This window comes from Pecten maximus, chromosome 14 (assembly GCF_902652985.1).
Source record: "Pecten maximus chromosome 14, xPecMax1.1, whole genome shotgun sequence".
NCBI lineage: Eukaryota > Metazoa > Mollusca > Bivalvia > Pectinida > Pectinidae > Pecten > Pecten maximus.
The window spans coordinates 35,599,234-35,626,506 of record NC_047028.1 but is presented as its reverse complement, the minus strand read 5'-3'; the positions used below and the strand labels follow the sequence as shown (position 1 = coordinate 35,626,506).

The 27,273-nt window shown below is 34.5% G+C and overlaps 1 protein-coding gene across 6 annotated transcripts; it reads left to right on the top strand.

Moving 5' to 3' along the window:
* The first annotated feature begins 36 nt into the window (after positions 1–36).
* LOC117342955 (AP-1 complex subunit sigma-2) lies at positions 37–26,263 on the top strand. Of its 6 annotated transcripts, none has more exons than XM_033905262.1 (6): positions 37–186; positions 3,392–3,570; positions 4,654–4,762; positions 5,204–5,341; positions 20,837–20,864; positions 23,784–26,263. In XM_033905262.1, the coding sequence occupies exons 1-6, from the start codon at positions 184–186 to the stop codon at positions 23,789–23,791; spliced, it is 465 nt and encodes a 154-aa protein (XP_033761153.1). In that variant the 5' UTR covers positions 37–183; the 3' UTR covers positions 23,792–26,263. The 6 variants fall into 6 exon arrangements, with proteins under 6 accessions (XP_033761153.1, XP_033761151.1, XP_033761149.1 ...); XM_033905260.1 differs by lacking the exon at positions 20,837–20,864 and adding an exon at positions 7,492–7,568; XM_033905258.1 differs by lacking the exon at positions 20,837–20,864 and adding an exon at positions 1,019–1,113.
* The last annotated feature ends 1,010 nt before the right edge of the window (positions 26,264–27,273 follow it).

Here is a 27,273-nt window from a genome sequence, read left to right as displayed (position 1 = left end):
TCGTACCGGATGTCAATTTTTGATGACGTACAACACGAGTACACTACCGGAAACGAGACGCTGGAAAGAGAGGTGTTGGCACAGAGAAATGTGAAGTGGCAACATAAATTAGTGGCCTTGATATATTTCAAAGGCTGAATAATTGTTTGAATACAGAAGTAGCTTTGGCAATAAAACCCAACTATGGTAAGTGAGGCATTACGACATGAACAAGAGCTTACATTGCTTCAGTTTAAAATGACCGGTTCGCCGCTGCGGTTCGGCGAACGATTGGTTCACGATTGTCAACTATAGAAATGAGTAAATTTGGAAACGTCAATGCCTTTTTGTTGTAGACTTACAACTGTAAGATATAAACGACGATTTTTTTTTTGCATTTGCTAATAGAACGGTATCGGTGCAATCAGCAAGTTCCTAATTTAATCCAAGACCAATTATAGACATAACGTTATATATAGAGAAAGGTCTGGAACTCCTCTGTCCTGCAAAAATTGGTCAATTTCATTCAAAGTGTCATCAAAATTTTTACCAGAAACGATTTTTCAATGGCAATAGTCTTAATCAAATGTTAAGATAGTAACATTTAACATGACACCAATTCTGAAAAGGGATGGATTTTCTGTAGTCGGATACGATAGAGAACTTTTTTTCAAACGAAAATGTCTATATGCTACACAGAAAACGTGACGGTCTTTAATTACAGGGTTCAGTGTTAACAAATATAAGGTCAAAACAAACTTATTCACTTGTCTAACGCTTCACTCCATTTCTCCTCTCGTGCTCCCCATGGTTGTTTTCTGCATCGACAGGTATCGGTGTCAAGTCAATGGCCATCTTGCCACTGCCAATAGCGGACCAATGTTTTATGAAATCACAGTTTACAAAACTTGAATTGCAAGATGAACTAGTATTGTTTTACCTATAAACTCCTAGTATCTACATATACCGGTAGTTTTTTTTTCATTTTCACCAAGATCATGTCCACATCAATATAATCTTTTCTGTTTTTCTTGTCCAGTATTAAAGACAGCTGCGTTCAGACTTGACGGAGTAGTGCTGCAACTTGAATTATTGTTGAGAAATTTGACCATCAAGCTTTAACGAGCTGCAAATGTAGGTTGATTAGTGTGAAAAATACATTTAAAAATCTGTGTTATTAGCTTAGTATCTTCATTAACAATACTAATTAGCTTAATGTGTGGATTCATTTAAAGAAAAATACTTATATATTATTTTGAATATCATTATATTTGGTTTAAACTTGTAATGTACACTTGTATCATAGCATAGACAAAGTATTTTTCACTTTGAATGAAAATTGCTATGATATGATATGGATTCAATTGATGGTAAATAGTCATTTCAAACTTCAAACTATGAAGTTTTTTCCCACAAAAATCTGATTGAAGAAATAAAGAAAAACTATCCAATTCTGCATTAATGCCAAAGAAGTCTTTCATTTTCTAAATTTTTTGAAGTCCAATGGTTCATTCTTCATATGATTGTAAATTTTGTTTATATTTGAAATAATTGTAATAATATTTTTTTAAGGTGTATATAACTAATTAAACATTTATAAGACTAAATAACCGAATACTTAATCTACTCATCACTTTTGGTTTTCACTAATGGTACATTCTGTTGTTCCTTGAGGAACCATTTGTGTGTCTACATGAAGCTCAAATAAATTACGAGAATCTGGTAAAATTCATCTGGATCTGATTAAATTAAGTCTAATTGATATTCAATTGAATAGTGATGTTGGCCACCTTCTCATCAACATAGGTGCATATGCTGATCCTTAAATGGCCATAGCTGTTGATGGACATCTGTAATGTACACCAAATGAAACCAGCAAACCTGAAAGATAGTATTCTAAGTCTACACCAAAGTCCCTTGACATTCGCGCGTTAATTCACTTGTAAAATGAAGTTGTCCAGAATTGGCAAAGAAATGTTTCAATTTGAAATGGAAATCATATAGGATGTGGAACTTGCAAAATTAATAAGTCTGTTGGTGACACCTAGCAGTATGTCTGAAGGGGTGCTCACTAATTTGGGAGACCAAAACAGAGAAAACAAGTTTTTGCTAATCAGAAGTCGAAGAGTACATCAACAGTCTGTAGGAACATTCAATCTATAGATTTAATTTCTCCCCTCTTAGATATGGGACCAGTCTTGTCTAGAGTGCTGTCAGTCTCCACAAAAGTCAAAAGCCTTTGATACACATACCATCAATTCATTATTTCTTTCAAACTTTCATCAAATTATGTGTTTAAATTAAAATTTAATCCTTGTATTTGATTCTTATTTCATATGCAGTTAGCATAATCTACAATTTCAACTGGACACTGTCACACAAATTCATGGTGACCTAATTTATATCATTTTTGTTGAAATACAAATGTATTTATGGTTTTGCTGTGCAGTATAATCATATGCTTATTTGAACTATTGCATTAGGTCTTCATTGACATGTTTTGTCTATGAAGTTTGGTCCAACAAGTGCCAACTGCCGGGGTTGATTTGAAAAAAAAATTAAAAAATCGTAACTATTATGGTACTTAACTTTTTTGGTGAGTATTCACTGTTGGAGTTTTTAGGAAAGGGCTCCTAAAACAGAATTTTAAGTAACATGTAATATAAAAGTTTACTGTTGTTTGGTCTTTAAGCTGTAAAAATGACCTGAAAGTGTGGAACTTGGATCTTAAAATACAACCAGATCGATACTAATATAGAAAATGGCATATAAGCCTGTTTCTACCACTATACGCTGTTTTATTCCACTCTCAAGCCATAATATTTATGCTGACTGTATACATATATGTTATATTCCACTAGTGGAATATGACCTTCCGGTCTTTTGATTGGTCAAGAATTTAAACTTTGACCCGAGCTGCAATTGTTATTGACATCATCAATATTGAATGACGTCACATCACCGGGTCCCAGTCGTCACCTGTACACTATATCTGCATACGCGAAATAAGACTGGACTGATTCAAGTCAATATTATTGTGGTAGAAATGGGTCACACGATTTTTGAATATGAAATTTATTTCACACTCGTAAGTTATTTTTCAAAAGTTACAAAAGACACTCGCTAAAGCTTGTCTTTTGTAACTTTTAAAAAATAACTTACTCGTGTGAAATAGATTCCATATAAAACAACCACTCGTTGTGTAACCTCTATATATACATGGCTAGAAATTGATCCTTTTGGTTTTTGTTCTGTGGCAATTTAGCAAATCTCTTTACTTACTGGGCAAATGAGAAGTTACTGTCCCTAAATAAAATCTGATGAAATCTTTAATTAAAATGTAACAACTGATCAATGTTACTGTCAGCTATGAACTTGGATACATTGTCGTTACTTATTCTTTTTGTTTTAGATGCAGTTCATGCTCCTGTTTAGTCGGCAGGGGAAGCTGCGATTACAGAAATGGTACACAGCTCACACTGACAAAGCCAAGAAGAAGATAACTCGGGAACTCATTACGCTTGTGTTAGCACGTAAACCCAAAATGTGTAGCTTTCTTGAGTGGAAAGATCTGAAAATAGTGTATAAAAGGTAAATATAATATGTGTTAATATATATCTGATATATAGAGGATATTGAATGGTTTCCCATTTAATACAACATATATTTCACGAGTATGACAGAATATTAATATTTTCACGAGTTCGGAGCACGAGTAAAAAATATCGAAATATTCTGTCAAACGAGTGAAATATGTTATATTTAACGGGAAACCATTCAATTTTCTTTTTATTGCATTTCATAAACTTAAAAACAAAATCAAAAACATCGAAAAATTAATAGTGTCAAAAAGTGCGGGAATCAGTAATGACGTCATCTCTTTGTGACGTTACTCCACGTCAACTTGACAGTGCCATTTTGAAAGGACTGATCAACGCAATTTAAGCGTTTTCTGCTGTTGTCAGAGAATCTGTGCACGAAGAGCTAATGTCTAGTAAGTATTTTGTCAAAAACTAGTGTGAAAATTTCAGAAATGCAGTAAAATAACCAATTTATCTATCTCCGCTTCGATTGGAAAAATCGACAAATTTCAACGAGGTGAATACAAAGGTCTGCTCTCATTGGTCAAAAACGGAAAACTTATATTTTCACTGCAAAACATAAATTTTCACTGCAAAATCTTAATTTTTAAGTTTAATTTTATTAGTTTGATAAATTTCTATATTTCACTGATAAAAATGCAATAAATATATATATCTGAAAATAGTGTATAAAAGGTAAATTTAAATATGTGTAACTTCTGTTGTTATTTCCGTTCTGTACTGTATCATTTATGGATAAACTTAATTTATACATAAATAAATCTAACGTAAGAAAATTAATTAAGTAGATAGACAATTTTGTGACTCGCACTGTGGTGAAGCATAACTGAACACTATGTCTCGGTTACCAAATTACCTAAACACTGACTTTTATAACACAGATTCCTTAAAAAGGACTCATTATGATTCACAAAACAGGATGAACACCCTTTATAAGACCATAAGGCAATAACTCCTTTACTTCAGATTTGTGTTCCAATGATTATTATTATTTTTCGTATTTTTTATTTAATTTTTTTTTATTATTATTCATTTATATTTATTTATCTATTTTTTATTTATTTGTTTACAGATATGCTAGCTTATACTTCTGTTGTGCTATTGAGCCTGAAGACAATGAACTCCTTACACTAGAGGTCATTCATCGATATGTTGAGCTACTCGATAAATATTTTGGAAGTGTAAGTATATAAAACTGGCCATGTCAGTGGTATATGATTGATAAATTGTAGTAACTTATTATGATCGTATCATTACAAGGTCCAGGGGTCATTTTCTGATTACATTCCTTCAGGAGTCAAAGTTTGTAGGAAAAAACTTATTTCGTCCATTTGTGATGCTTTAAAGATCACAACCCGCGGAAGAGTCTACCAAACATCACCAAGTTTTAACTTTATACCCTACATTGATGGTTGAGATTTCATCATCTTGTCTCAGAAAAGATTTCATTTGAATCTGATTTGATATTAATGAAAGCTGACAGAATAAACTTATAATTTGTTTTGAGCCAATAAACTGAAAGAATGGAATTTGAGTATTTTAGTCAATAATCTAACATTTTGATTTGGATTATTTTAAGTCAGTGTGCTGACTAAATACCTATTTAAACTGTTACATTACAGGTGTGTGAACTAGATATTATATTTAACTTTGAGAAAGCCTATTTTATGCTGGACGAATTACTATTGGGAGGAGAGGTCCAGGATACCAGTAAGAAGAATGTTCTGAAGGCCATCGCAGCACAGGATTTACTTCAGGAGGTAAATACTCTTCTAAACTTACACACGAGTCTTAACTTGTATAATCAAAAATACATCCTCAAAAATATAACTCGAGACGTAAATACTCTTCTAAACTTACACAGGAGTCCTAATTTAGATAATCAAAACCATATCTCAGGACTTGCATACTCTTCTAAACTTACACACGAATCCTAACTTAGATAATCAACAAATATCCTCAAAAACATATCTCGGGACATAAATAATCTTCTGAACTTACACACGAGTCCTGACTTGGATAATCAACAAACATCCTCAAAAACATAGAATAGAATTACATTTGAGAGCTTTTCTAACTCGGTACTTTTGAGGAAGGTAAGGTTTGGTCTGCTGAGAGTATCTTAAAATATAGAAAAACACTGAGCTATTTGTACAGGGGCCGGAAAGGTGTTGTAACATACAAACACACACACAAAGTTGATGTTGCAGGGGCTGGTTGGGGGGGGGGGGGGGGGGGGGGGGTCATTAAATATTAACAACCAGACAGGGGTTTGGTGTTGTTGAGACTTATAAAGAAACACCAAGTTGTTGGATCATTGAAGGGTTTCGATGAGCTGTTGATTCAGTGGCCATGGGTACGTTAAACCCCCAAAGAATCAGTTTATACATTTACCCTCAAATGTTAACATATTTCTGGCTACTGTATTTTGTGAAGGGAAGGACTTTTTCACACCAGATAACTTACCTGTTGCATTTTGATAGCTTAACCATAAACAAAAAACTGTTTTCAGTTACACATAAATCTTGATTAAAACCGATGATGATTGTGTAAGTGGCATCTTTAAAACTTACGGTAAATAATAAGGTCCTTTTTATAGTTTTCCTGTGTTTCAACTTTAATTGTGCTCATGTGTTCAACTGATGAAAGGCCTAATGGGCCCGTGCACTCCTGTTAACATGCCTTCTACTGTAGGCTTTATATAGCTGCACCTGTACACAGTCAGTTTGCATGTAGAGTGTAATTAATGTAAATGTATGCATGTACAAGTTATTAAGTAAGAGTTGTTTGTGTATTAAGTTTGAATATTATTAGTGGTGGGACAAATATTGATCGGTGGAGTGACAAATACTAGTAATTCATACTGAACCAGCTATGGAAATCCGAACCTGAAGCTTTGAAAGCTGAATTATTTGGTATAGTACATAATTAATATGACTGAGCTATCGTACGTCTTAAGCTTCAGTCCGATGTCTCTCACCACTGATAATGCACTTTTATAGGTTTTTGTTTTTGATAATCTTTTATATGATTTGCAGTTGGTTTTCTGTATATTTAAATTTCTTTACTTCCAGCTAAAATTTATACAGTGGTTAAAATAATTTCGAAACATGCACTATGAATAGATCTATATAGTGACAGTTATTGACTAAATTAGATAAATATAGAAACTGTGTCCAGTAATAAACCTTAATAATAAGTTGGTGATCTATTTATAGTTCACCTTGTCAGAATGACCCGTGACTGAGTTTATCATGCGATGATGTGGCGTTCGTTAGGTCTACTTATCCAGAACGGTTTTTGTCACATTCTGCCTGAAGCAATGATAGGTTGTCCCACATGTATTCGCGATTGACCTTCCCGGGGCAGAGGGATGGATTCAAACAAATTTGGAGTGACCTTTTGGAAATCCTACAATCAGTTGAATGATGCTGTTTTATTTTATTTTTTTTTCATTATGGGTTTGCATTTAAACACTTTGTATTTCATCAGAAGTTGGAATAATGTTTAGATGTAGAATTTCTCGGCATGCCCTCACAGAATGTTTAAACATTGCAGCACATAGTATTGAAATGCTGTGTAAAAATTAATATCATTGACACATAATATTCATTACAAACTCCACTCACTGATTTTGGGTCCACATGAGTTTTCACTGAATCATGTCATCTAGAAAGATGTTGTCACATTGACACATATTTAACTAATATTCATTACAAACTCCACTCACTGATTTTGGGTCCACATGAGTTTTCACTGAATCATGTCATCTAGAAAGATGTTGTCACAGTAAGGAGTACATCAGGAGAATTAGCATCCAGAAGTCCCTTCTTATTCACTTGGCATGTGGAAAATCACATAAAAAACATCAGCTGACTTTGGGATATTTAACCATTTTCTTTTGAATCAGGATGAGGCACTTGAAAACGCTCTTCAAGAGTATGGATTATGTTAGAACACGGAGCAGGAAGGGGAGAGCACTCCGGGGTAGCTACACTACTTCATTCTATGATCGGTTGTTATTCTGTTGCTAACTTTTCTGTCCAGACATTGTCCGTCCGAGGAAACATTCTGACCAGGTTAACAGTTCTGTTGGACTCCGTAATCTCTTCCTTTGACCAGTAATGATGCTAAAATCTTTTACCTGTATGAGTGATATAACATCACAAAAATTCACGGCAGTAAGTTAGACAGTGAAAATGATATTTTTGGTTATTAAGATGAAATTTGTTCCTTATAAAATACCTGTCGGTATTTATTATATAGTTTATCTGATAACTGTCCTCATATTAAAATGAAAATAAACTTTAAGTGAACTTTTATGTTCTAAAATAATTTATAAGGTGTACCAAAAAAAAAAACTATTGTTAAAAGATTGGTATACATTGATGTGTTGCCTGAGATATCGATGTTTCCTATGATGTTGAGAATTTCCCGTTTTGATGTCCGGTTGTATTAAGTGGTATGAAGATCCTGGTCAGTATGTAACCTTGACATTGAATGTTTACATTGTCTGGTGCATGCTCCTGTGTCCGATGATTCTGTGATGACCATAGTAAACAGATACCAACTCCACATTGTATTCAGTTTTGGTGACATGCGGTTCTCTTTTCTACGCATCCCGTTATCGTATGCATTGATTCATATTTCCCCCAGGTACATTTATCTGAAAGTTGTATTAGTTTATTAGAAGTAGTTGTGAATTAATGATCTGTAGTAAGAGGCTACTTCCGTTAGGACTGTTAAAAATTAAACCTGTCCATATCATGTACAATGTACCAGATCGAATGTATTGCCATGAACATGAACAATAGGTTAAACTTTTAGGATTAAAGCGTCTTTTTTTCTTGCAAAACAAATAAGAAATGATCAGTGAATTCCATGGGTTATGGTGTTCTGTTCATTATAGGTTGATATTTCTGTTAGTTCGTTTATTGTTCCTGCGTATACATAGCTATCTAACATGGATATAGAATGGTATCTTACCTTATGAAGGATTAGGAAAAATAAGAAGTGATTAAAGAAAACAAAATACTCAGTGTCAACATTTTATCCCATCAACTACAAATATGTCCAATATTTCATAGTTCAAAACTGATATTTTTATTATTTAGTTTACAATATTAATCTAGGCTATCCACTGGCTGTTACTGTATGTCACATGATACAATCTAGGCTATCCATTGGCTATAACTGTATGTCACATGATACAATCTAGGCTATCCATTGGCTATTACTGTATGTCACATGATATTATCATGGTTATTCATTGGCTGTTACTGTATGTCACATGATAAAATCTAGGCTTTCCATTGGCTGTTACTGTATGTTCAATGATACAGTTGACTTTGTTCACGTGGATGACATTGACCTGCTTACAAGGTCACATGGATTCATATGTTTAAGTTGTTCTGGATTAAAGCTGTCAGATGTGTTTGTGTAGCCTTGATTTAATGTTACGATAGATAAATGTGTAAAGAACTTAAGATATTGAACTGTATATCACCTGATGATGTTAGGGTATGTGTTACTATCATGTACCGTCATGGTTAAATTTCTTCCTGAAATCAAACCATTTTGGCACACTTTCAAGGCCACAATAACCAAGGGTCAAGGGATTGTTAGTAACCCAAGAACAAAAGTTTTGTTATTTTTAGCTCACCTGCCCGAAGGGCAAGTGAGCTTATGCCGTGGCGCGGCGTCCGTCGTCCGTCCGTCGTCCGTCCGGCCGTCCGGCCGTCCGGCCGTCCGTCCGGCGTCAACTTTCCATTCAAGCAACTTCTTCTCAATAACCAAAAGGCCTAGAGACCTAATATTGGGCCTGTAGCATGCTGGGGTGAAGGGCTACCAAGTTTGTTCAAATGAATGACCTTGACCTTCATTCAAGGTCACAGGAGTCAAAAAGGCTAAAATCTTCAAACAACTTCTTCTCAACAACCAACAGTCCCAGGGAGTTGATATTGGGTCTGTAGCATGCTGGGGTAAAGGGCTACCAAGTTTGTTCAAATGAATGACCTTGACTTTCATTCAAGGTCACAGGAGTCAAAAAGGCTCAAAAAAAATTAGACGACTTCTTCTAAATAGCCAAAAGACCCAGGGACTTGATATTGGGTCTGTAGCATGCTGGGGTGAAGGGCTACCAAGTTTGTTCAAATGAATGACCTTGACCTTCATTCAAGGTCACAGGAGTCAAAAAGGCTAAAATCTTTAAACGACTTCTTCTCAATAGCCAAGAGTCCCAGGGACTTGATATTGGGTCTGTAGCATGCTGGGGTGAAGGGCTACCAAGTTTGTTCAAATGAATGACCTTGACTTTCATTCAAGGTCACAGGAGTCAAAAAGGCTAAAATCTTTAAACGACTTCTTCTCAATAACCAAGAGTCCCAGGGAGTTGATATTGGGTCTGTAGCATGCTCGGGTGAAGGGCTACCAAGTTTGTTCAAATGAATGACCTTGACTTTCATTCAAGGTCACAGGGGTCAAAAAGGCTAAAATCTTTAAACGACTTCTTCTCAATAACCAAGAGTCCCAGGGAGTTGATATTGGGTCTGTAGCATGCTGGGGTGAAGGGCTACCATGTTTGTTCAAATGAATGACCTTGACCGTCATTCAAGGTCACAGGAGTCAAAAAGGCTAAAATCTTTAAACGACTTCTTCTCAATAACCAAGAGTCCCAGAGGCCTAATATTTGGCCTGTAGCATGCTGGGGTGAAGGGCTCCCAAGTTTGTTCAAATGAATGACCTCGACTTTCATTCAAGGTCACAGGAGTCAAAAAGGCTAAAATCTTTAAACGACTTCTTCTCAATAACCAAGAGTCCCAGGGAGTTGATATTGGGTCTGTAGCATGCTGCGGTAAAGGGCTACCAATTTTGTTCAAATGAATGGCCTTGACCTTCATTCAAGGTCACAGGGGCCAAAAAGGCTAAAATCTTTAAACGACTTCTTCTCGATAACCAACAGTCCCAGAGACCTAATATTTGGCCTGTAGCATGCTGGGGTAAAGAGCTACCAAGTTTGTTCAAATGAATGACCTTGACTTTCATTCAAGGTCACAGGAGTCAAAAAGGCTAAAATCTTTAAACGACTTCTTCTCAATAACCAAGAGTCCCAGGGAGTTGATATTGGGTCTGTAGCATGCTGCGGTAAAGGGCTACCAATTTTGTTCAAATGAATGGCCTTGACCTTCATTCAAGGTCACAGGGGCCAAAAAGGCTAAAATCTTTAAACGACTTCTTCTCGATAACCAACAGTCCCAGAGACCTAATATTTGGCCTGTAGCATGCTGGGGTAAAGAGCTACCAAGTTTGTTCAAATGAATGACCTTGACTTTCATTCAAGGTCACAGGAGTCAAAAAGGCTAAAATCTTTAAACGACTTCTTCTCAATAACCAAGAGTCCCAGAGACCTAATATTTGGCCTGTAGCATGCTGGGGTGAAGGGCTACCAAGTTTGTTCAAATGAATGACCTTGACCTTCATTCAAGGTCACAGGGGTCAAAAAGGCTAAAATCTTTAAACAACTTCTTCTCAATAACCAAGAGTCCCAGGGAGTTGATATTGGGTCTGTAGCATGCTGGGGTAAAGGGCTACCAAGTTTGTTCAAATGAATGACCTTGACCTTCATTCAAGGTCACGTCGATCAAGTATGCTTAAATCTTTAAATGACTTTTAGTGAAAAGCCAAAGTGCAGAGAGACATTATATTGGTCCTGTAGCATGCTTTCAAATAACTGCAGGATCCATATATGAAAAGATCACTGCATTGCAGGTGAGCGATTTGGGCCCATTGGGCCCTTGTTATTATTTTGTCAGCCTGCTTATTTCTCGGTTCCTGTTTTTTTTCCATTGCCCTTAAATGTGTAATAAAATATTCATGGAAAATTCATTCCAAGTTGTGGAATAATATTGATAGGCTAATGATCACTGAGTCTTAAGTAACCCTTTTATTCTCTTAATGCGCAATAATAATGACGATGTAGCTCCCAAATACAAGGTTTATATTACAAGTTGTCTTAAGTCTTTCAAAATTATTTACATGATATTATATACAGTATTCCTCATAAAATTGTCACACAACAAAAAAAATTTTTTTTTTAAATTTCTTGTATTCTGATCATGAGAATTCACATATAAAATAAATATCACAATAGAAATAAAAAAAGGATACTCTTGAAAACTGGTGAAATATTATCTTAGAATAACAACTTGGTACATTGTATTAGCGAAATGGTATAAAACTATGGGGGATTGAGGGGAGGGGTGGGAAGGGAAAAAATGAAAAGATGCAATTTTATTTTGTAATGAGAATGTTTGAGTGTATTATTGTAAGCACATATATTCATGTGATTATTAATTTTTAGGTGTTAGTTGTAGTGTGAGCATGTAAAGGTTAAGACATACATGTATTTTTTATTAAGATATATTAAACATTAGCTTACTTTTTAAGATCAGACTTTGTTTACTAGGTATTGTTATATTTTGTTTGTAGTATTTTGTGTCCATTGTAATGTATTTTGATTGTTATTAGAATAACACTATTTTATGATTTTGTTGTAAGTTACACATATATGTTGCATGATGTACAAATGCATGTAGATAATTAATTGTGCGTATATTAAAGATCACTTGCCTGTTTTTGTCATGTGCATGCCATATAAAATTATAATATTAGTTTCAATAATAACTTTAACCTTAACTTAAGTAATAATCAAACTTTTTTATTTGCTTTAAAAACTTGCACTGTTGACAATACTCAATCGATATATAGAATTTTGTTCTAGTTTGTTGGATGTGACTGCATGTATTTCTTTACCATTTATTGTTTATTCTCTAGTAAAGTGTATATCAAGTTACTCTGCACAATTTTTTAAGAGTATTTAAGCTTGTACATGTGGATGCCTATAGTATGAATCAGTAGCCAAATTGTTTTGTGAGATTTGATTAAGTTATGTTATTTATTTGTGTGATTTTGCTATTGGCTCCATCACTTTGAGATATTATTAGCTATTATAGCCAATCGACATAACAAAAAAAACATCTTTTTTTTTTATCTCGCCTGCCTGACGGGCAAGTGATATGCTGTGGTTAAGTGTCCGTCATCGATCTTAGCAGCTATATTCTGTCCAGACTAAAAAAATGTTTGTTTAGCATATTCTCAAATTTAAATGGGACAGTAACCTGATATTTGGCTTGAAGCATGATGCTGGGATGAAGAGCTACCAAGTTTGTTCAAATGAATGACCTTGATTTCCTACCTTCAAGGCCACAGGGGTTAAAAATGTGCGAAAATCTTTTAAAATCGTCTTTCTCAATAACCAAGAAGCCCAGAGACCTGACATGGGTCAGTAGTATGCTTGGATGAATAAATTAAACCTAGCCAACCAACTTTTTTAGGAATTGAGTGGCAATCAGCCTAACGTCCACAGAAATCGTCTAGATCAACTTCAAAGTTGCATTTAATTTGAAGCAGGTGAGCGATGCAGGCCCATTTGGCCTCTTGTTATGTAATTATAGGATGATACAGTAATGAAATGCATGATTCAAACAGGGTGATGTAAATATATATTCAGTGTCTAACTAACACAGTCAATGTCATACAGCAGGTCTGAAGAGTGCACCTTTACATAGACCATTTAATCTGGGAAACGGGAGCTGGGTCTTAATTACGCAAATCTGCATGTTTACCATGCTTATTACTAAAAAGGCAATTGTGATATATGTAGATTGTAAAGAGAGGAATTTCTTCCAGAATAGAAATCTAAAATCAATAAATGATATCAAGATATGTCAACTGAGTTCTACTCAAAATGTTTAACATTTTGATGGGCATGTGACTGCTGGCAAAATAACTGTATCTATCATTTATGAACATTTAAAGGAAGAAAAATCTCCATTTGCTATACAGAATATCACAGCATATATATACAATGGTCATTTTAAGCCTTGGTTCACCTGCATGATCCATTGCAGCAAAAATTCCTTTCACTGAATTTCCTCAGCAGTAGTACTAGTATTGAACACACAGTCATACAATAATAATATAACTTCAACCTTATAACTACAGAAAACAGCTCTGATATTTTGCTTACTTCTATAAAGTTTCATCATTAATGAATTATTTTGACTTCTCAATGTGACAGGGATCAAATATGTTACAAAAATTAAAAAAAACTTTCTGAAGTTTTAGGACACCCAGTGTCTGCATATTTTGGTGACCAGTATCTAGGATGAAGCATTATGTTTTTTTCCTCATATAAATAACCTTTACCAATATTCAAAACTTTCAAGAAGTTTACAAAGTTTCAGAAACTTGAGTGTAAGCATTTCGCAATGGCTTATGGCGAAGTTCACGGTTAGGGACTGCACACATTTCTTGAGCTTTATGTGTCGCCTTCGACGGATGTGGGAAAGGTCACACATAGGCATTGCTTTTTCGACCGTTGCATAAACAATGTTATTTTTTGTGTTCAGTTCTGTTTATGACACTTAATATATTTCGTGGATTTCTGCATTTTCGGGGTAAAAATCTCAAATATCTTGACTGGAAAAAAATCAGTTTAGCTCTTGCATATAGAAGCCTCAAATTTCTGGACATAGAAGAAAATCTATGAAATCTTCAAATATATCGTTGAGACCCCTGTGAAATGCTTAATTTATTGACAAAGGGGGACAGGTGACACATTTAATTTCATTTAATTCTTGTTCCCTTCTGATTACTGGTAGTGCTCTCATCATGACCACTAGATTATTTAATAGCACCCTCGACCCCCGACCCCCGACCCCACCCACCCACTCTGCTCTATAATTGCTCCTCCACACCCACCCACCCCGACCCCACGCACCCTGCTCTATAATTGCTCCTCCACACCCACCCACCCCGACCCCACGCACCCTGCTTTATAATTGCACTGCCCACCCATACCCCTTCCCCCACTCTATAACTACTTACTCTATCAGTATCCAGTCAAATTAGATTACCTTAGCTGTTGATAGGACGGTAAACAAATAAAACCAAACTAAACCAAAAGCAAAAAAAACAGCCACATTCAAAAATGTCTTTCCTTATATCAAGTCAAGGATGCAAATGACTTAGACTTGACCACTGTACACTTTTCAGTCAGTTGTCAAATTGTCGAGACACATTTAAGTCACAATAGCAGGGATACTCGATGGTCGTCAAGACCGAGTTATCTGCACACTTTGCTTGACAAAGGAAACAGTTATTTAACTTCAACGGCAAGGATCATAATGTTGCGAAGTACAAGGTTAAGGGAATAATGTCCAGAAAGGAATGCCATAAATCAAGATATTCAAGGTCACAGGAGTCATTTTTCTTTTTTTTAATTGAAAGTCTTGATAAATGAAATACCTAGTATCATCTAGTGGTTTCCAGGAATAAGTCGGACAATGTTGACCTTGACCTTTATTCAGGTTTAAAGGAACCAACTCTGGGTTATAATATTTACATTTAACATATTAAAATGAAGTAGTATTATGTTTGGATCCACATTAGAGATCTAAATCAGCTTTGAAGTTGGTGCAAAAAAAAAGAATTAAAAAAAAGATATATATAAAATATAAGGAACTTTTCTCATAAAATGCATAACAGGTGAGCAATACAGGCCCATTAGATATCTTGTTATTAAAAACGGATGAATCAGCAGAACAAAAACTCCTAATAGGGGATATAAGTTTTATTCCTTTATGGTAAATAATACGAAAATAAGTCTGAATCCTGTGGTAGTGAACTTTCTCTTCGTTATATTTAAACCGATAAAAATATCCCATCCTAGCTCTCAGGGCAAAAATCAGTCATCTCCCTCAATAAGACATGGTGGCTGGGGTGGCAAGTATTGGTCGACTAAACCCACTGCCTGGTTAAACCTTCCATAATGTCACCCTGGCCTGGTAACAAGAATCTGATGTAGCATGTTGCATGATGACAATATACCATGACTATTAATACAATGTTATGCCTCGTTTCTTTTTCTGTAGGAGGAGACCCCGCAAGGATTTTTCGAGGACCATGGCCTTGGATGAATGCGCATGGGCATGTTTCAATAGTCTATCCAGCTACACGCAGTAGAACAAATATAAATTGTTTCTCAGTAATATTATGGGTTTTTTTTTTATGTTTTTGCGGTTGTCAATGGGATTGTTTTCTCTCTGGTAATTTTTTAAAACATTTTATACAGAATTGAAATGATAGTAGCTGTTGTAAGGAAACAACTGTTATATCTGGACCAGTTAACCAGTTAATAGAACTCATAGATTCTCTGAAAATTTTGAATGAAATAATTTTGCTTTATTAAAAAAAAAAAATGTGGATTCATTTCAAACGAAGATGATACTTAATACAGTGTTGAATACATTATCTAGTACAGTTTTGGAACATCAGTGCTAAATAGTTTACATGGATTATCAAAATTTACTATTTTGGCCAAATGGTTAAAGGTAAGCTTTAAGTTTCCAAGGGTTTGTAACAGATCAGCTTGATGTTCTGTAAATTGTAAGTCCGGTGTATTTTTATCACATTGTTACGAGGTTGCTACCTGACTTGTTGTCAGATGTCATGTATAACAAAAGATTAATATTGCTTTCTTTAAAGATTTAGTTTCACTGATATTTGGGGGTTTTTTCCCACAAAAATCAAAGAAGTATTAAGTTTTTCAGTAAACCAAAAAGCAAAAATAAAGCCAAGACATAAATGATAGAATAAACGTTTCCAACATAACTTGGTCAGATGTACATGTGGGAATTGTCTGTTCAAGACCAATCCATCTTATATAGTATATAATACTATAGGTACACATATAATAAGGCTTTTTGAAAATTTGGAGAAAAAAAATGGTAGTGTGCACAAGCTAATTGAGTGTTAAACACTTAATTTACATTCCAGAATTATCACACTAATTAATTGTTAGAAAAGTCTGTTAATAAACATTCCAGAATATTACCACATTTATTTATTGACATTCCAGAATTATCACATAATTACATGTAATTGCTAAAAATGTCTGTTAATTGACATTCCAGAATAACCACATTAATTAAGTACAACAGTCACATGATAAGTGTTATTTAACTGTTAGATGTTTATAATTGTTTGTAACTGGGCAAGTTATAGTAATGAACCTGTGCTGATAATTGTATGAGGGGTTTCTATTGTTCCAAACATTGTAACTATAAAACCTTGTTATAATGTCATTGATGGTGTAACTGGTATGTAACGAGTTCTGCGATTGGAGACCTTTAAAGAGGTCATTAAGAAATTAAATGAAGGTTTAATAGTCATTAATGATTTGTTACGACTTCTGTCATTGGAGGCCCTTAAAGCCGTCGTTAAGGAAAGGATTAATAAGTAACTAATTGAGGAGCATTATAACAAGGTTTTATGGTAGATTATGATGATGTGTTCTGTGTGATGTTTAACAGCTTATTTATCATGTTACCACTGTAAATCATTCCAGGAAAAATATTTAACACTTTGTATTTGTCTTTCAATTTGTAATTATTGTAAGTTAAATTGACAATAAGATATAACTAGTGCTTTCTTGCATGTGCTTTGAACAAAAGAAAAGTTTTGAATAATTGTTGAATTTTGACCAACTGTGTCACATGGATTAAATGATAAAATTAAATTGTTATGCCCACTGTGACTGCTTTTAGTTTCCTCCAATCCTAACAATTTGGCAGGTGCTGATAAGTTTGAAATATATTCTTGTGTGGAAAATGAAATGAAAGTCACCTGTCTATTTCAATATTAGCTATCAAAATAAACAATGATAATGAGCATATATTGCTTGTGCAAATGCATTGTTTTGTCACAGTTGCAAGTGTGTGAGAATACTGATAAAAAACTGTTGTATTAAATCCTAATTATCATATTTAATGTGCTGTTTGGTGATGTATTTAAAAAATTTCCTGTTGGATTTTTATGAGATTATGCTTTGATGGAATTGTATGGAACTGCCGAGTTCTGTTGACAAACATATTTGTATGGTTGCACTCTAATATATCAGATGTCGATGTGCTTTAGCTAACTTACATGAAATGTAGAAATGCTGATAGTGTGTTTGTAATTGGATGCTGATGTTTTGCAAGGAGGTTACCATACGGTCTAACTTTGATGAACATTTTAAATACCAATGTATTTTCCTCTTTTGATTTTTTTCCTTATCTCAAGAGTAAATGTAACACATTCTTTGCTATTGATATGATACTGATTCTACTTGTTTTTGGAAAGTCCAACCTTGGTGCATATCATGGTCAAAACAACTCTTTTTAATTTCCTTTTTACCCATTATAGATATAAGCATCTTTGAGATGCTGTTCTAGAACAGGTAATGTGTTCCCTATAACATATTATGCTGTTCTAGAACAGTTATTTTGTTCCCTATAACATATGTGACATACAGCATAGCAGCCGATATAGAATATAGAAATAGAGGTTAAGGGCTCCAATCTGTTCCTTGTATGTTACAGAATCTTATAATTCAGTTCAGGTCAAGAATAGCCTCGAGCTCTGTGCCACGACCTAGTTATGAAATATTTAAAACAGCAAAATGAAATGCGTTAAATGCCGGTTGTTGACTGACAAACTTGTAGATTTTTACTTGAAATCATGTAGTAATGAACGTCACGCTAAGCCGCTAGAGACAAGAGGCAAATCAAGGTCCGAGTATTACCTTGGAAATCCCTATCTAAAGTGCAAGATGCTTTGACGTTTTACCTCTAGCTAGGAATGGTAGTTGCGGGATAAGTTTGGCTTTCTGTTGTGCTATTGAATTTTGATGTACCAAGAAATCTCATCAATAAATATGTGGAGATGTGTATGACCCTTGACTTGTTTGTGGGTGTCTCTGATGAGTTACAATTTAAAAAACAACATTAAGATGCATCCCAACACTGGATTGGAGTACAGTGTGTCTTCCTCAAACATTGTGCTCTGAGAGGATGATGACGTAAGATGTCACCCTCCAACGTTGTGTTCTGAAAACATTGGCGTTCAATGCCATCGTATTCAAAGTGTGTAATTGGCTAGGAAAACAAGTTACACTGATCAAGTTTATCGTCTAAATCTATTTCTACCACAATACCCTGTGTTATTCAACTCTCAGACCATCAGTTAATCACTACAGCTGTTGATTAACAATCTGTTTATACCACACGTGGTATAAACTCTGTACGCATTTCGATTGGCTAACACGGTGAACTTTGACCCAAGCTGCAATTGTTATTGACGTCATCAATAATCTAATGACGTCACATCACCGGGTCCCGGACGTCACCGGTACACTTTAGTTGCATACGCGAAATTATACTTGCCACGTTTCCCTTTGATTCAAGCCGATATTATTGTGGTAGAAACAGGCCTAGGTCACACGACTCGAAATTGTTGGATATTGAATTTATTTCACACTCGTAAGTTATTTTTTAAAAGTTGCAAAAAACACTCGCTAAAGCTTGTGTCTTTTGTAACTTTTAAAAAATAACTTAATCGTGTGAAATAAATTCCATATCCAACAACCACTCGTTGTGTAACCTCTATATAAACTACATTTTAGTAAATTGCAAGAGCTACAATCATGAAGAAAACACTAGTACGTCAGAAATACAATCCTTAATTCTGGCTCATTGATGTCATTGAATAGCGTCATTTTATGTTTAAGATTCTTTGTCTTGCTTGGTCAGGTTGATATGAATGTTATTTTCGTTGGGATGCCACAACGTAATTTAAGCGGAAGATGTGGCCTTGTAGTGAGGGCCATTGTCTTATATGGAAGAATAGATAATATTTAAAAGTCCTCTTTCTGTACAGATAAATGGGTTATGAATTTGAAATATCGTTTAAGGCGAAGGAGAATTGGTAACCCGTTTTGGTAAAAAAAAAAATTGTAAATAAAATAAAATCTTTGCCAAGACTTCCAATTTAACTCGGAGGTAAATAATTTTCAGGTTTTTACCAAGGAATAAATCATTTCCTATTTGACGGTTTCTAGCTCAATTTACATAAGATACATTTACATTTTCTAAGCTGGTCCGGCATATAAGGAATACATGTACGGTCATGAACGATGTCGATCAATGATATTATTGATTTGTCAACAAGTTAGTCATTTTTGTGATGTTTAATATTCATTTATTCAAATACGATCAATATATACTGTAACACGAATTCAAATAAGATTTCAAAAGGCGTTAATCTATAAGGAGAATAATATTTAATTCCTCTGAACTGATCATTGAACAAAGTCGGAACACTTAATATTCAGACGAAATACCAGGTGATTATATACTGGCATTCCGTCTTTTCATTTTCAGGGGCCGCTACGGCCGAGTGGTTAAGGTGTCCCGACACTTTAACACTAGCCCTCCACCTCTGGGTTGCGAGTTCGAAACCTATGTGGGGCAGTTGCCAGATACTGACTGTAGACCGGTGGTTTTTCTCCGGGTATTCCGGCTTTCCTCCACCTCCAAATCCTGTCACGTCCTTAAATGACCATGGCTGTTAATAGGACGTGAAACAAAAAACAAACAAATTATTTTATTTTCTACCCCAAAGTATTACATGGTCAGCTTGAAATAGTAGGCATCGACATTAAATTAATTGGTTTGGTGTATCAGAGACATATATAGATCTAGTATGTAAGACATTCATGATGCCAGGCCTATTTAAATGTCAAATATGCCACAGCCGGAAACATCGCACTTCCTAACGGTTTTAACAGTTTTGACTTACAGTTTCTAGCCTGGTGGTAAAAAGATATTAACACTCCATATAGTCATATCCGGTGTTGCAACAAACATCTTTGAATCTAGAATCTTTCTTTGAAGTCCATAATTTTACCTTGAGATGTGTCGCTATATCCAACGATAATCTCAATCGGTAACCATGAATGTAGCATTAAGAAATAATTGGGTTATACACAGCATTGATTAATCATGACATAGATGCATTTCGTCACAATTTTCATGGTTAGATTCTCAGATTGGTCTCGTAAAGATATTTTAAATCCATGCGTAATTGCTGACAAAACAAGAGTGAATAATATAGCTTTATAATTTGGGAAAAGCTTCATCAATGTTGCTGTAATAAAATTATTTCAAGCACAAAAATACTTTTTTAAAGCTGCCTTGTTTCGTCGTTATTGTTGTTACAGTCCAATGACAGCATTTTAAGTTTGGTGACTGATAACGGAAATATTCGATGCTTTGAAGGAAATCATATTTAATTACCAAATTTCCATATCACAGATCTATACTACACAGACTGATACTATTGGTGAGTATTTTCTGTGTGAATCCATATTGACATTCTGATATCCGACCACTAAATGCATGCAACTTAAGTAGTGATGCTAGAAACTATAAGCTGAGTGTAAGTCAGCTCGCTGTATAAAATTATCTAGGAATGATCAAGGTTTATGTTTACATAAAACGGTTCTCTCTATGAAAAGCAAAAAGAAAAAAAAACTTTGGTCATCTCTTATATATTAAAAATCCCCTTTTTCACTCGTGTAAATTGGCATTTATATTCTTTCACAAATAAAAACACTATATATAAAATTTATAATCACTCGTGTCCATAGTAAAATTACTTGCCTATTGATGCGACAGTTGTCGTTCGTTCTTCTCACATTCATCTCCTTATAGTTTGGCCAGTAGTAGGCTGCCATTAATGGTTGGTTTTAAGCCTATTGAGATTTTTACCCACTTCCAAGCTCTTAAGGGTTGAAATGATTTCGAGACGTATGATCAAACGGTTTGCCCAGTAGTTAAAAGTTAGGCCAGTAGCAGGCTGTCATTAATGGTGGGTTATCAAGCCTATTGAGACTTTTTACCCACTTCCAAGCTATTAAGGGCTGAAAAGACTTGGAGACTTATGACCAAAAAGTTGACCAGTAGCAGGCCGAGTTCCTGTTTTATCACATCCACATGGGAAAAAATAATACTTACTCCTTTTCAAAGTCATGGAGTAAAGTATGTTAAAACCCCTTATTTGTCTAGCGGACCATCTTATATGTACTATTTAAGTTGGGAGTTTTAAACGAAATGTGGAAATACATAGACGATTGAAGCTACTGCCGCACCGACTTATTTCACATTAAAACATCTTAACACTGCAGCATTCGGATAAGTGACAAAAATAACATGCATAACAGTTTCTTCATTAATAGAATAGCATAGCCAGAGAATAACGGTCATAGTACTACCGTAAAGTGCCGACGAGGAGTAAATCAGTGTAATATATCAGCATTGCTCTCTGATCATGTTGTCAGAACGCTGCCACAATACTGGCACCAAATCTTTGCTCAATTTAGATTTTGTCAAAAGATTTTCTCCTGCAATCTTAGTTTTATTAAATCGGAACTACAGACGCATTGTTGTACTGAAAACTGCAGAAGTGGAATCGATTGGAAGTGGATTTTCTAAAACTAAATGAAAGATTGCCAAGCTTAGAATGATGGCAAGATGTCCAAAACGACTGTTCACATACCCATGTGGATAAATTGCCCCATCTCCTAGTACCTATTGGAACGAGAGTGTACAGTATGTAACAGCGATCTCAGACACCAGCTAGTTATTCGATTGGCACAGCGCACACTGATTAGTGTCTGTAGGTGGTCGAAGCAATTGTCTGTGTATATATGGAAACTGTGAACGGTAGAATGTCACCCGGTACTGTTGATGTAAATGGGTGTTTGGGGAAAACAATCACTTGTTGTGGCTATCGGAACAAGGACGTAATTCAGACATGTTAACATTCAATCAACAAACATACTTCCATTTAAAAAAAACAATATTGAAATATAATCAGATATTAGCCAGGACATTAAGAAGGAGCTCACTCTAACAATAACCCTTTCTAGTTTTAATGTCGGAATTCCCTGTTGCTCTTGTCTTTACTGTTTGAACTACCTCCTTGCTCCATATATAAATATTACACATATACAGTATACCACACTGGGCTTCGGTTATTTGCATAACCAAATCTATTATAATAATCTGTTTACTCTTTAACTGTACACGTAAACAACTCACAATCTTTTGTTTGGCTTTCACTCCTATTATCTTTGTGCTTAAGTTGAAGTTAATTTTCGTTTATTCTTTGTTGTTTTGATGTTCCTGACAATGGTTAAATATCCAGATTTATTGCGGATTTCGGGATGTTTTGCCAGATTTATTACACTTAACTTACATGTACTTTCTTTACTCTTTTTCTTAATTTTTCATTCTTCCTTTCAGAAGATATCCATGTAAATATGATGTTATTCAGATGCCTTTCTTGTCAAGTATAAAGGCCACTAGTCATTCCTAACTTTAGAGCAGTGAAAATTATTTTGCAGTGCAAATGTAGAAGGATTCCATTCGCTAGAACACACTTGGAATTATGACAAATAAAATAATAGTATGGTATCGGAGGTATTATATTTTTTACTGATACAATATATATATACGAGAGTATAACTTAAAATGATTGGATCTACGATGTTCAAATGAAATTTAATTGTAATTAACGAGACGTTGACAATTATTTTCCTCAAAATCATTATCGTTCCTATATTAATAACCTACTTCTTTTAAACATACAACAGTAAAACGCTAAACTTAAAGAGTAAAGAAAGTTTCATACGATTTTCCATTACACATTGTATACTTATTTACATTTAAAACGGGCGATGTGGGTGTTTTGTTTGGCTTTTTTAAAGGAAATATCTTAGATCTTGTGCCTTTAATGTAACTTGGTATAAACTACAGTGAAATGTCTGACACACTATGTTCTCGAGTTAGTTTATACACTTTGTAGTATACTGATATGTGTATACTTTAAATCCAAATATATCTGATCATTTGAAAAATAACCAGATATTTGGATACTTTATAATAAAAAAATGAAAAAATCTCATCTACTGTATTTGGAATGTATCACTATTTGTATATATTTGTGTACAATATGCTATGCACTTTCAAACTATCAACTATATTCATTTTATGATTGCGAAACAAGTTATATCAACATGGTTATTATATTAATCACTCTTGTTAGCCTGGATGGAATCTGAAGCATGCGAGGGGTCTTTCTGTGGGAGTTATATTAGCACTGCACCTCCCGACCACATGTGTTATCCAAACTATTCGTGTGTGTAATAAATATGAAAGGTTAGATTTATGATGTTTTATTGTGACGTTGTTTTTGTAGGAATCTGAAGAACCCAAAGGTATCCTAGAGGAGATGGGATTTACAAGCTCGAGTTAAGATGGGGCCAGTCTGAGAAGGTGATTTAACTTTTAAGCTGGATTCAACTCATGGAACCAACCTTTCAAGCTGTATTCACCTTGACATATCAACCTGAGAGGAGAACATGCTGTTACGGACATATTTTGATTGATCAGAAAGAGTTTTGTATACAACTCTCTACTTTACATAAAATTGAAACATGGAGCTCATCTTCCAGGAAACGTTTGCTAAAACATGAAAGTTTGGTGAAGCGTGATTGATTTCAGTTCTATTGTTGTCATTTAAACGTCCACGAGCTACGACTGTTTGAATGATGTACGGTATTTACATTCGTAGAATTGTTATATTAAATGTTTTGTTTTATATATTTCCGATAAAAGTGACATAACTGTTTATAAGGGACACGTATATTTTCTTGACTTAAGATAGGAGACTAAACTAAGTGCCTTCAGTGTGGTACTTTAGTATGCTTCAGAGTATTCTAATACATTTATTGCCGTTACAAGTGCATTTGTTGTTGAAACTGTTGGGAACTTGTCTCACCCATTGTGTTGATTTCTTTTTCTAAAGTTGACAAATTACCTCCCCCACATTTTTTTGTTTTTTTTTGAAGAACGGAATATATACACAGCTTCAAAACATTTGGATAACTTTCCTCCCTTTTCTTGGTTTGAAACACGTGTAAAGATGTCTCTGTTATTTTGAAAATATGTTTTATCGGCATGTGTGAAATTGTCTACCTCGCAGTAGATCCGACATAAGCCTTGTTATTACAATGTAATAGACCACTTCCACCTTGTGTACACCTTGATACTTAAATACCACTTTATCCGGCGTCGAACGATTTTAAATCCAACATAATGCGGTAATTCATCCCTCATGTTACACAACTCGTCAACACATGGAAGGAAAAGCCATACTAGTATTATTTACGTCGAACAAAGCATAGCTATGTCCTCGATCAGCATTATCATCTACAAACAGCTTACTATGAGTTGTAGATATATCGATAAGTATTTCTCTCATCATTCACAAACGAGTTTCCTGTTTGAACTGTTATAGATAAAGATAGGTAAATCAATACTGTACACAAAATGATTTTCGCGGTGACTTTATTGTGCGTTTTCATGCATAACGACCTTTTTCGGGGCGATTCATTTTCAAGATTTCAGTCATAAAAATCTCACTGTATCTATGATTGGAACTATTTCGAGGTGATTAATTTTCGCGGATTTAAGTCGCCCGCAAAAATAAGTTTGTTCACGGTAGTCGTGGGAGTTAGATGTCATGATGTTATTTTTTACATAATTATATCAGCGTGTGAATAAACTAGAAATGTCTATGTAAATAAGGACTTGAAATCAACCTATGCAAACTAAACACACGTTTGGGCAGCTATGTACGCCGCAGTGTCGGTACTTGTGGGGTATGGACTGATTCCATATTATATGTAAGTACACGTGCTTCCAAAACCCACCGAACGTTCTGAATTAGCTTTTTTAAATGTATGTATATATATTTATAAATATAGAAATACATTTATTAAGTATTTTGTCATTTTAAGAAATATCTTCTTTTTTTTGGTAGTAGACCCAGTTTAAATGACACTTTGGTGATACACAATAACAAGTGTGCAGTCACGTGATATATGATGACGTGTTTTTAGTCCATATGTAAGTCGTTCTGACCTTACGATGTTATTTCCCTTCATTTCTCTCTGAGCTTAAAAGCCGAGCGTGGTGGAAAGTAAAACTATAGAATGTATAAGTTTAATGTATCGTAAGTTTAGATATGACGTTATGATGACTGGTTTGTGTGTGAAAGGATGATTTATAAATAGAAAAACTTCGATATTATGGCAATTATATTAGATAAAATATTTTACCTTTATAATGTTAATTAATTATACTAAATCAAACGTTGATGCATTTCTTCTGTTAAATTTGTTTCACACTTTGAGTACAAGGGTAGTATAGATACTTCAAATATATCGAGGTTTTGATTAATTAATCAACCTTATCTTAGCTTCGTACATCATTTAGAACATTCAGAACGAAGCACTTGTTGAAAATTCAAATATATTGAAATTATCATTCAAAAATGTTAACATTGTTCATTTGCAACAATTGCGAAATAAGTTATATCAACTTACATTAATTTCACTTGTTGGTGAAAGGCAAGCATGTTACCACACCGCCACCCGACCATCCAATAGTTTCATTTCTTTTAATTATAATTGCGGAGAAAAACCTATAATCTTGTGTAATTATATATATTAGCAATACAAAGTCATTATGTATTGATTGTAATATTATATTGTGTGATAAGAATGAAAGTTACGAACATACTACTCGGTTGTGGATAAAATCAATATTATTGACTTAATTAAAGAAAAATCAAATAAGCATGTGATAAGTACATTAAATTCATATAAAAACATATTCCGTCTTCTGTTATTCTTAAGAGGTATTCCTTCGTTTGAACAAAATTAAACTTAGTGGAAAATATGTATTTTTTTCCAAATGATAAAAGTTGCAATCTTTACATTAATAAGCCAGTTTTATTCTCAAGATAAACGAATTCTTAATTCGACCCGAAGTATCACTAATTTGCTCCCTTTCTCCTGTACATTTCGGTGTTCATTTCATTACTTTGAAGCACAGACACTCGTATAATCATCGTTCTGATATATATTTCATCAACAGAAGTTGTTTCTGATGTGCGAACGAAGGAATACCCCTTTAACATACTTGTTTAAGTGAAGTCTCATCAGGATTTATATCGCAGCTATTAAACAAGTTGCTTTTGAGCTCCAAGAAAACAAAGTGAACTTTTCGTGTAAGTATATATGAACAAATATGCAATCGTTCGAATGATAAAGAGTTCTATTGACTTTTCATCGACAACTTCCTTAAGAATTTGGTGACATGATCTTCCAACGGACTATTGACATACCCACAAACTGTGTCGCTCTCTTTGCTGAATTGTTTTTGTTTTCAATTCAAGACTATTTTTATATTGAAAATCCTATCAGAAAAGGTAAAAGAGGCGTTGCGAAGACCATTAAATTTAGCTATAGGGATATTGACGATGGGGTAGTTTGTGTTGACAAAATCATGATTGGCCACGTCGATCGGATATATATCTGTGAAACGTGAAATCAAGGCCACTACAGACACTTCAACACCAGCTGCTTACCTCGATCTTTACTTACAACGTAACAAGGACACTATAGACCCTACAACATCAGCCTCTTACCTCGATCTTTACTTACAACGTAACAAGGACACTACATACCCTTCAACATCAGCTGCTTACCTCGATCTTTACTTACAACGTAACAAGGACACTATAGACCCTACAACATCAGCCTCTTACCTCGATCTTTACTTACAACGTAACAAGGACACTACAGACCCTTCAACATCAGACGCTTACCTCGATCTTTACT